At 32.9% G+C, this 11,166-nt stretch overlaps 1 protein-coding gene across 1 annotated transcript; it reads left to right on the forward strand.

Moving 5' to 3' along the window:
- Positions 1-590: 590 nt before the first annotated feature.
- On the forward strand, positions 591-3,286 carry LOC21396853 (NAC transcription factor 47). The gene is made up of 3 exons (XM_010090179.2): positions 591-913; positions 1,037-1,362; positions 2,350-3,286. The coding sequence occupies exons 1-3, from the start codon at positions 751-753 to the stop codon at positions 2,935-2,937; spliced, it is 1,077 nt and encodes a 358-aa protein (XP_010088481.1). The 5' UTR covers positions 591-750; the 3' UTR covers positions 2,938-3,286.
- The last annotated feature ends 7,880 nt before the right edge of the window (positions 3,287-11,166 follow it).

Below are 11,166 nucleotides of genomic sequence, written 5' to 3' on the forward strand. Positions count from 1 at the left end.
ACTAAAGTAGAATTGACAACATAATCAAGGGACCATTTATGGGTTAAAGCTTACATTTACTTATACATATTAATATTATACTTTATTAAAATTGTTCTTACGTATAAGACCGGTCCTCGAAGACAAGTTTAATTTCATTTGTAAATTCAGAAATTAGATTATTTGATAAGAAATCTTATGGGGACTGTTTAGTTCACTGATTCGAGTTGAGATGTGACTTTATGTGAGAATCTTTGACTGTAGTAAAAAAGTTAAATGTGACTATTTCTCAAAGTTTTTTACTATAGCAAAACTAGAATTATAAACTCGAATCGGTAAAATTAATGAGATCTAAGTGTTTTCAAAATGAATTTAAGTTAAAACCAAGTCCAAAATCTAGAGATAGAACTATTCCGTTTCTTGGTATTTTTGCCTTTCCAGCTTTCCTAGTATACATGTCTTTTTTATTTCCTTGGTGATAATTATTTTCCACTTTTTACTACTTTGGCTCTTTCATCCCCCCTTGGCCTAACCTCTTTTCCGCATGACGACAAATTCCCACAACCATAAAACGGCTGCCCATCTTCCCCTCCCAAAAATTCCAAATCCTCTTCTTTTCTTTGAGTTGCCTCTAAAACAAGTCTTTCCCTCCCTCTTCTTTTGCATTTCCTTACCCTTTTCTTGCAATCCCATCCTCAAATATATATCATTTGGCCTTAAATATTCCAAACCCACTTGTCCAAAAACACTCTAAAATATCAAGAAAAAAAGATGAAGAACCCACAAACAAGCCTACCACCAGGTTTTAGGTTCCACCCCACGGATGAAGAGCTCATTCTTCACTACCTTAGGAAAAGGGTTATTTCCATTCCTTTGCCCGTTTCCATTATTGCTGAGGTTGACATATACAAGTTTGATCCATGGGACTTGCCAGGTTAGTCCTTTTGTTTTTCAGTCTATACATATTTTTAATCGTTACGTTTTCATCGGTGGTTTGCTCATCATTGTAGGTGATTTTTATTAGTACTTAAAATTTGTGTGTTGTTGGGTTTGTCAGCTAAGGCAACGTTTGGTGAGAAAGAGTGGTACTTCTTCAGCCCAAGAGATAGGAAGTACCCAAATGGTGCAAGGCCAAACAGGGCAGCTGCATCTGGATATTGGAAAGCCACGGGGACAGATAAGACTATCATGACGTTGGTCACACCAGGAGGCGGACAGCAGAACATTGGTGTGAAGAAGGCTCTTGTGTTCTACAAAGGAAGACCTCCGAAGGGTGTCAAGACTAATTGGATTATGCATGAATATCGCCTTGCAGAAACCCCTACTTACACCTACTCCAACGTTAACAAGTCCAACAACAAGTTCAAAGATTCATCTATGAGGGTGAGCACCTAATAGAGAAATATATTAGAATGACTACTTAATAAAGTGAAATTTGGTAAAAATGACTTTTATTTTTTTATGAAAAACGACCACCCGATCGTTCTTGATAAAAAGTAGTCGTTTTTATCGTTCCGTAGTCATTTTACAAATAAAAATTTTTAAAAAGTTATTTTATTAATAAAATTTTCTTATTGAGTTATTTTTTTAAAGGCCTCCTACTATCAAATCTATGGACGGAATCAAGTGGGCTATTTATTTTTCTTAAAAAAAAAAAAGAGATTTTATGGTACGCTTAGTGTACCGGTATGTTAGGTTTTTTCTAACCGTTAGATCTATTTATTTTTTGATTTTTAGGTGATTTTATTCAGATTCGATGGACAGAAAATATAACCTACTAATATGTTGACGTTAAAAAAAAACATATAAAATATACTTGACTCCATATAGTTTGGAATTGGCTCATTACATTTTGGTCTCAACTTGATTAAAATGATGATGGTGCTTTTTTCACAGGGAAACTCTTGTTCTTAGCTTCAATAACTAGAGGCTGCCGTATGAAACAAATATCACTAACAGCTACTTGTGTTCCAATCAAAATATGTAGCGTATTTTTTCCACACTACAGCAGTACGTAAGAAAGCGACAAATTAAAAAAGGCCCATAGACTTTATCATTTGAATCAACTTGCCCTTAATTCTTTTAAATATGTCAATGCCACCCTAAAGTTGAGAAAAGTGACAAATTTGGTTTTCGCTTTAGTCATTTTTTTTTTATGGAAATAAATAAATAAATAAATAACATTGCCACTTTTATCAAGTTTAGGTTGTCGTTGACACATTTGAAAAGTCCAAAGGCAATCTGGGACTAATTAGTAATTACAAGTCTAAGGAGGAAATTTTTATAATCCGTCCAATATTAGTGTGTGAACAGCATTAGTTAATTATTGTTTGTTCAATTAATTGATCAAAGACTTTGTTTACATTGCAGTTGGACGATTGGGTTCTTTGTCGTATCTACAAGAAAACAAATGTTGTGCATCCAATAGCATCATTTCCAAGTGACCAAGAAGAAGAGGAGCAATTTATCCAAGATGCCCCTTTGCCAAGCTTAATCGGCGATCAACAAGACTCCTTTAAACCCCAGAAATCTTCTTCATTCTCCGACTTGTTAGATGCAATGGACTACTCTATACTAAGTAATCTTTTAGCAGATTGCCCAAGTAATTCAACTTCTGGGTTTGATCAGTCAATTAGTAGTATTCCTGGGTTTGACATTGGAAGTCCTGACCAGCCCTTTTACAATGGCTGTGTCGGTAACAGCAGCGGCAATTACATGCTGCAGAAGCTTCCTCAGCTGCAGTTCTCGGCCCCAACAACGGCGGAGAATCGGCTCAAGCGCCAGCTTCCGACGGGCACCGGAGACGATCACCAGGCCCCGCCGAAAAAATACATGAATTCTTTCAGTTTAATTAGCAGCAACATTCAATCAGAAATCCCTCAGAACAATTTAATGAACCAGTTGTTCTTGAATCAGCAATTGTTTTTGAGCCCCGAGCTCCAATTTCAAGGATATTGAGAGTCAAAACAAGATAGATAAAAAAAAAAAAAAACAAAAAAAAACTAAGGTTGAGCCACACGCCAAGCCTTTTTTTTATCAGTTTCTACGTGTATAAAAGGGTAGGAAGTTGATATATTTCTGGTTTCTGTTCTGAGAAATGATTGGTCAACTTTTTTGGGAAGTTAAAAGGGTAATAGGATATTGTACGGAAAGAGTACTTAGATCTTGAATCAAACATGATTCATGTATAATTGTGCAATGATTAGATTTAATACTTCATTGATATTGCTAGTTGCTACCTTCGCATAAGGAGCTTTTACTTTTTGTAACCTGCACTCTATATTTATCCAGAAATTATACCCTAATCTTTCGTCGCTGTAAAGTATTCCTTCACATTTTCACTCCAAAAAAAAAAAAAAAAAACCAAAAGAAAGGTATGGAGTTTCATTAAATATAATCCGATGGTATATAGTTGCAATGATTATCAACCAACGGTTTTTTTTTTCTTTTCTTTTCTTTTCTTTTCTTTTTTCAATAATTGCAAATTAAATGTAAGGTAAAAAAGGTAAAAATTCCTGCGTTCCAAGCAGGTTATGATAATTGAGGAGTGTGTAACAAGGAATTGATGTCATGACAATTTATCAAAAGAATAGTTCTATTCGTACACTCCATTTAACTCTCCACATCTTTTTTTTTATTGAAATTTTTATTATTAAGGAGACGTTTGGTTCATGGATTAGAATCATATGATTATAATCATTTTTTATTTACGTGTATTTACGTTGATTAGAATCTTCCAACCAAACATCCCCTAAAACACCGTTGTATAAATTGACAAAAAAAGATAATAGACTTAATTATATGATAGTATTTTTTTCTCTCCACACACCTCACATGTCGTATCTGCAAATTATAAACTGTTGTCGTTTTGTTATTTACAACAAAATTCTGGTTTTCAACTTTCATTAATTATTTCAAAAAGAAAAAATGCACGGAGGTATACTAATTTTTGTTTTTGCTATTTATTGGTTTTGTATTTTTTTTCTTTCATTTATAGTTTATATTTTGTTGCTAATCACTTTGTTTTTTATTGCTTATCATTTTCTTTCTTCTGTTGTCATTTTTTTATTAACTTTTTTTTCCTTAATTTTGATCGTTGTTTAATTTGTTTTATTTTTCTGAATTTTTTGTAATTACCTCTACTAATAACTATTGAAATCTCCTATTGAACTTCAAAAAGAAAAAGTCATGCCCAAAGCTTCTGTAAAAAAATGATAAATGATAACCTTATAATAACAAAAAAAATAGTGGGTGTGAAAAGAAAAATAAATTGGTTAAGAATTAATTAGCTTTAGAAAATAATTAGGAATAATTTGAAAATAATAAGAGTGTGTAAAAAACAAACTTAATCATTTAAAAATTATACGAGGTATGAAATTAAAAAAAAAAAAAAAGAGAGAGCGTAAAGAATAAAAAAGGTGCGTGCATAAAACCATCTTATCAAAATTAGTCAAAATTTATTCTTAAAAACACAAAAGAAAAAAGAAGATGAGACAGGTTTTGGGCCGTTTCCTTTTGTCTAGAAATGTTAGACTGTGTCCATACACTCTGCTACCAAGTAAAAACGACATAGTTTTTCACTTTTCGATTATAGTAAAGTCGTGTACTATTCTACATGAAAAAAAAAAAATCCTGTGATTTTCTAGGTTGAGCTTTTTAATAATAATAATCCTTCACTTGAAAAAAAAATATCTATGGTGCACTTCTATATACATACATATATATATATATATGTATATGATTTTTGGGACTTCTATATTGGTTTCGTTACCAACATATAAAAATTGAAGGGTGCCTCGTAAATTGAAGGAGAGCATAAGCATTCGTGTCACAAAAAGGTGTGAAAAAAGACTTAAAATAAAATGGCAATTTTGTAAATATGGTTAAAAAAAGCATTTTATAAATATAGTTAAAAAAAGTAAGCTATTATTAAGTGTGCTTAACAGAGTTAATCAAGATGACACGTGTCAAAAAAATAAGGTAGCACATACAATAGAGTTTATAACAGAGTCAGGGGCCGTTTGGTTCGTTAATTTAAGTTTTTAATTCGAGTTGAGATGTAATGTTATGTGAGAGCTTTTTACTGTAGCAAAAAAGTTAGATGTGACTGTTTCTGAGAGTTTTTTACTGTAGCAAAACTCAATTTTTAAATTCAAATCAATGAAAAAAACGGGACCAAGACATGTATATCCCAACCCCCAGTACTTTTGGGCATCAAAGGAATGATAATTGACCAATATTTTTCTTTCTTAAATAATCATAAAAAAATAAAAAGACAAGCATTCATTCACGTAATAAAGTTGATGAGGAATTGTATATGGTTTGGTAGATTTGACGCGATCATAATCACATAGTGAAACTATTTACCAACTAATAGTATGTTTTTGTGTCCCCATACGAAGAACTCCTATAAAAAAATTGTTGAAAATCAAATTTCACTTTACCAATTTTTCAAGATTATTCATGGCGGACAAGAATGTAATTGAATGCAGAAAATGAAGTTTGGGAGAAAGAGGGAAATAAGCTAAGACATGAGATTAATTAAAATTAATAGGCTAATAATTTATATAAGTTAATAAATTGGCCAAATTATGATATATTCAGATTTATCTATGCATAAAATTCTAAAAATGTCATTTTCACTCAAAAAACCCTAACACCTCTCTCTCTCCTCTATCTCTCAATTCTCTCTCTCTCACCGACCTCCGCTCTCTTTCTCTCTCACCGACCTCCGCTCTTTCTCTCTCTCCTCCCTCCGGCGAACTGTTTCTTCCTTCCGCCGTTCTCCCATGATCACTCTCTCTTCCTTCTGACGCTCTCCAGCGAACTGTTTCTTCCCTCCGCTGCTCTCCCACGATCACTCTCTCTTCCCTGCTATAACGCGATCTGTCTCTCTTTGCTCTGCATCTCTCTCTCTCTCATCCCTCCACCAAGTTATGATAATAACCTGTCGAGTTATGTCATTATTGAATCTGAAAATTACTTTTTGTTTCACTATCAAGTTATGGTGGTCATTTTGAGAGAAATAAATCATGATGAAGTTGAAAGAGAGATGCCACCAGCATCATCAACAAAATTGGACAAGATGGAAATTGATATAAGTAATCTGCTTAACAAAGTAAAACATATTGATGCCAACCAAGTAGCCATGAAAGAGGATATGAAAGAAATAAAGGCAATGGTTTTGGATTCTATGGACATTATGAGAACCATTCAACAAGATGTGCTTCTGTTTATCAAAGAAATACAAAACAAGCCAGCTTCTGAGGTAATGAAACAATGTAAATTAATGTTGAATTTGTTTTTGCAATGTTTCCTTAATGATATACTAATTTGTACCTCAATGAACAGAAGGATAAAGAAAAAGATGTATCTGCAGAGCTAGGAGAACATGAGGGAGAATTCGGTTATACTCCACTCACAGACTCGTTTGATATCACTCAACAAACATTGGACAGAACATTTGAAGAAGCTGAAAAGATAATAGGAATGAGAAAAGCTGCTGCTCAAGGAATCAAAAAGGTATGAATCTTATTAATACTACATTAATATTAGTTGAGAAAAAAAAACAAAAAAAAGAGAGTTTCTTACAACTAATCAAAAACTTATTATTGCAGGAGGAAGATTATGAAGAAAGAGAAAATGAGGAAGAAGAAAAAACAATGAAGAAATACAAAAGAAAAAGTGCAAAAGAACATAGGAAAAAAATGGAAGAGCATGGCAATCCTTCATTCATCCTCTTGTCCCAAAGTTCTAACAACCCAGACTCGTAAAAATGAGATGATATTAGAATACAACCTTTTGGATGATATGACTACTGTTTCTACAAACTAGTCTTATATTTTAAATGATGACTTGATATTTACACTACTTCTTACAATCTTTAGAATGTTAATATTCATTTACAAGACTTTTAGCTTATGTTTGAGATTGACACTTGAATGAAAAAGAATGTAAACCCAGGATTTATCAATTTCATGCTCTTGAATATGAAAATTACAATTGCACAAGCAATATCAAAGTTATGGTCAGGTAATGATGATCGAGTTATGATCATAACCTTTTGACTTGTGTCATTATTGGAACAGAAAATTTCAAGCGCAGGAACACTGTCAGGTTATCATCAAGTTATGATAATAACCTGTCAAGTTATGATGCATAACTGGACAAGTTATGTAAAAACATATCAAAAGTGTACCATAACCTGTTAAATTATGGTCCATATCCGGGCAAGTCATGAAAAAAATGTCAATTATGGACCATAAACAGTCAAGTTATGGTGTATAACCAGACAAGTTATGGACAAAAACTGTGAATTATGGACAATAACTTGTCAAGTTATGGTTCATAACCAGACAAGTTATTGACAAAAACTGTGACTTATGGACAATAACTTGTCAAGTTATGTTCCATAACCAGACAAGTTCTAGACAAAAACTGTGACTTATAGACAATAACTTGTCAAGTTATGGATAAAAAATGTGAGTTATGGACGAAAGCTGTGAATTATGGACAATAACTTGTCAAGTTATGGTTCATAACCAGACAAGTTATGGATAAAAACAATGAGTTATGGACAATAACTGAGTTATGGACAATAACTTGTCAAGTTATAGTTTATAACTAGACAAGTTATGGACAAAAACTGTGAGTTATGGACAATAACTTGTCAAGTTATGGTTCATAACCAGACAAGTTATGGTAAAAACTGTGAGTTTTGGATAAAAACTGAGAATTATGGACAAAAACAATGAATTATGGAGAATAACTTGTCAAGTTATGGTTCATAACCAGGCAAGTTATGGACAATAACTGTGAGTTATGGACAATAACTGTGAGTTTTGGACAAAAACTGTGAGTTTTGGACAAAAACTGTGAATTATGGACAATAACTTGTCAAGTTATGGTTCATAACCGTACAAGTTATGGACAAAAACTGAGTTATGGACAAAAATTGAGCTATCGACAATAACTTGCCAAGTTATGGTTCATAACCAGACAAGTTATGGACAAAACTGAATTATTGACAATAACTGTGAAAAAGGACAATAACTTGTCAAGTTATGGTTCATAACCAGACAAGTTATGGACAATAACTGTGAGTTATGGACAATAACTTGTCAAGTTATGGTTCATAACCAGACGAGTTATAGACGAGCATTACATGTAAAAACATGCAAAATAACTTGAAACTTGTGTACTTACTAAAATTAAAAACCAATAAACAATCTAATATGTACCAAAACTAGAAATATAAAAGAATCTGTAAACCAACAAGTCAAGTTAATCGATATAATCATCCAAGTCAAACTCAATGGCATCTGTCGGCGTCATGAAATGCATTTTTGGGCCATTTTGACCCCTGTTATCATCACTCTCATATCCCAATTCCTACTTCCGCAAGGCATGGTTGAACAACTCAACTGCAATCTTCTCTCGGAATAATGTTCCAGCCCCTTTCTTTCTCAAACAATCATCAGATCCGGCTTCCATTAAGATCTCAGCCATCTTAAGCATAAATATTCCATAATCACCACTACAAAAAATAACCACCAAAAATCTAACAATTAGAAACAACAAATATAAATGCTTGTCTTGGAAAACAAAAAAACATTTAAAGAGATTAAAAAAAAACTAACTCGTTCTCTTGTCTTGGACAATCGTCAAATATGATCTCAAAAGGATCAAGACGATCAAATTGACTAGTGAAATAGTTTTGTTTATAAGAATCAAAGTAGCCAACAGATTCAAGCAAGTAGGGGAAAATGACTGCCAAAGATTCCACAGAAGTACGAACTTGCTTCTCTACCCTCTTTGAAGAAAGAGAATCATATATCCTAATACAATGATCTTTAAACTCTACATAACCCAAAATCTAATGCTCCCTACGCTCAAGAAAAATAGGTACAAAAAGAATATCCACTTCACAAAAAGGCAAACTACAAAATAAATAATCTCCCAGCACATAATCTTGAAGAGCAGAATGTGAAGAGAAATCAAAAGTAGACCAATCAAAATCCTTTTTATTTTTAGAAAACCATAAGCCATAAATCCTCATGAAAAAATGTGCGTCCAAAACTAAGCACCTAATGTAACGCCTGTTTGTGTAGCACATCATCTTTTTTCGCAAGTAATATGTGGCTACATCAACATGCTATCAAAACAAAAAATAATAATTATCAGATTTGTTACAAAAAAAAAACCTTGCATAAAATTTAAAAAGAAGAAAAAATGGAATAACCTTATCGAGTCATTTAGCCAACTCTTTGGAGTCCATAAAGTTTGAAACCAATGCTTGGAATCAACGGTGTCAACTTTAAAATCAAAAGCAGGCTTTATCAAATGTGCGTCGTTGGCTTGTCCCCACCCTTTTTTAGAGATCATATTACTCTTATACCAGGATAAGAACCTTGCCTTGTCCTCCTTTGATACATCACTATCAACAATTTCAGAGAATGGACAAGAAAATAAAAATTTTTCATCTATACACTTAATAGGTTCTTATGATGCTTCCTCATCAAACACAACAATCCTTTGTTCAGTAGATCTATCGCCTTCCTTAGCAGCATCATGGACAAGATCCCTCAAAACTGAAGCAATTGTTTCTTCAATTTTGTTAGAAGAAACACCCACTTCCTCAACCTTTTTCTCTGCAATTGTTTCTTCCTTTATTTCTTCAATCGCTTCTTCTTCTTCCTTTGTTTCTTCAAATGCTTGTTCTTCATTCCTTTGCTTGTTCTTCTTAGAAGAAAACACACTGTCAAGCTTTTCACCAAGCATTATCATTGACTGGACCACAGAAGAAATTTTTTCATTGAAATCTTTACGAAGGGAAGAAACTTCAACAACCAAACTATCAGTTTTTGCCTCCAAGGAAGCAAAACGTGCCACAATTTCAGCACTAACAATCCGCAAGCCCAATGCTAAAATCACCCTTTTAAAAACTCCGAAACAACACGACTATTTACTTGACGATGCTCAGCACTAACAACATAAAGTGAACAAGTATGTTCCTTAACATACTTCTTCACTGCCCAAACATTATCATTTGAAACCTTAGCAGCACGCATCTTCCAAGTACAATTCTTATTCTTACAAACTAAAACATAAAATGAATTATTACATCTTTCATATTTAAACTCAAAATGCCTCCTAATAGCAATTACATGCATGAGTTTCTTGAGAACCGACTTGCTCATGAATTGATTGCCTACATTCACATCAAAAGACATAGGCAGCTTTGAAATATCCAAATCTTTAATCAAAATATTATTCATCACAACATCAATATCATCTTCAAATTGACAAACGGAACCATCAACATTAGAAGAAGACGCCTCATCTCTTGAACTCATAAAATAACATGAAGAAGAAGTAGATCCCGCTGCACTAACGGAGCTACTAACAAAATCTATTACCAACGGGTATCCAAGAGCTTCCTTATTGTGTCGAACCAAGTTTAAAAACAACTTAACATCATCATCCCTCTTTAGCTCCGAAACCATTTCAATTGGGTCCTTCAACTTCCTTCCCACAAAAAGTAATAAAGAATGAACACCAGCATTAAAACTAATCAATTCAAGATGCAACTCCTCACATAAACACTCATGTAAAAACTTCAAAGAAGCATCCTCCGGAATAAAAACTGATTGAAAACTAAAATTTGTATATTGGTTTTCTAAACTCCATTTTCCCCTATAAGCAACAATGACTAAAACAAATTGCATGCCTATAAACATATTGCAGGAGCACTATCATGTTAAAATGCATAACCGAACAAGTTATGTAAAAAAACTGTCAATTGTGGACAATAACTTGTCAAGTTATGTCCCATAACCGGACAAGTTATAAAAAAAACTATCAATGACTGAAACAGATTGCATGCCTACAAAAATTAATAAATTACAAGAGCTATATTTAATCCTAAAAATATTAAAAAACCGAAATAATACAAAATGTGAAAACGAAATTACAACAAAAAAATAAAAATAAAAAACTAAAAACAAAGAATGGCCAAACCTGTTGTTTGGTAAAAATCAACGGAGGACCTGCTCAAAAAATGACCGAAAAACAGCAACAAACACAGGATTAGCGGATAAAGAGAGAGAACAAAACTGAAATAATCCAAAAAATAAAAATGAAAATACAACAAAAATAAAACTAGAAACCAAGAATACACAAGGTTGT

This window comes from Morus notabilis, unplaced genomic scaffold, assembly GCF_000414095.1.
Source record: "Morus notabilis unplaced genomic scaffold, ASM41409v2 Scaffold1, whole genome shotgun sequence".
Taxonomy (NCBI): domain Eukaryota; kingdom Viridiplantae; phylum Streptophyta; class Magnoliopsida; order Rosales; family Moraceae; genus Morus; species Morus notabilis.

Bases quoted from the DNA above. Each gene is read 5' to 3' on its own strand.
- LOC21396853 (XM_010090179.2), top strand. From the start codon at position 751: ATGAAGAACCCACAAACAAGCCTACCACCAGGTTTTAGGTTCCACCCC. The intron at 914-1,036 runs GTTAGTCCTTTT...TGGGTTTGTCAG, and splicing joins TGATCCATGGGACTTGCCAG to CTAAGGCAACGTTTGGTGAG. The intron at 1,363-2,349 runs GTGAGCACCTAA...TTTACATTGCAG, and splicing joins TCAAAGATTCATCTATGAGG to TTGGACGATTGGGTTCTTTG.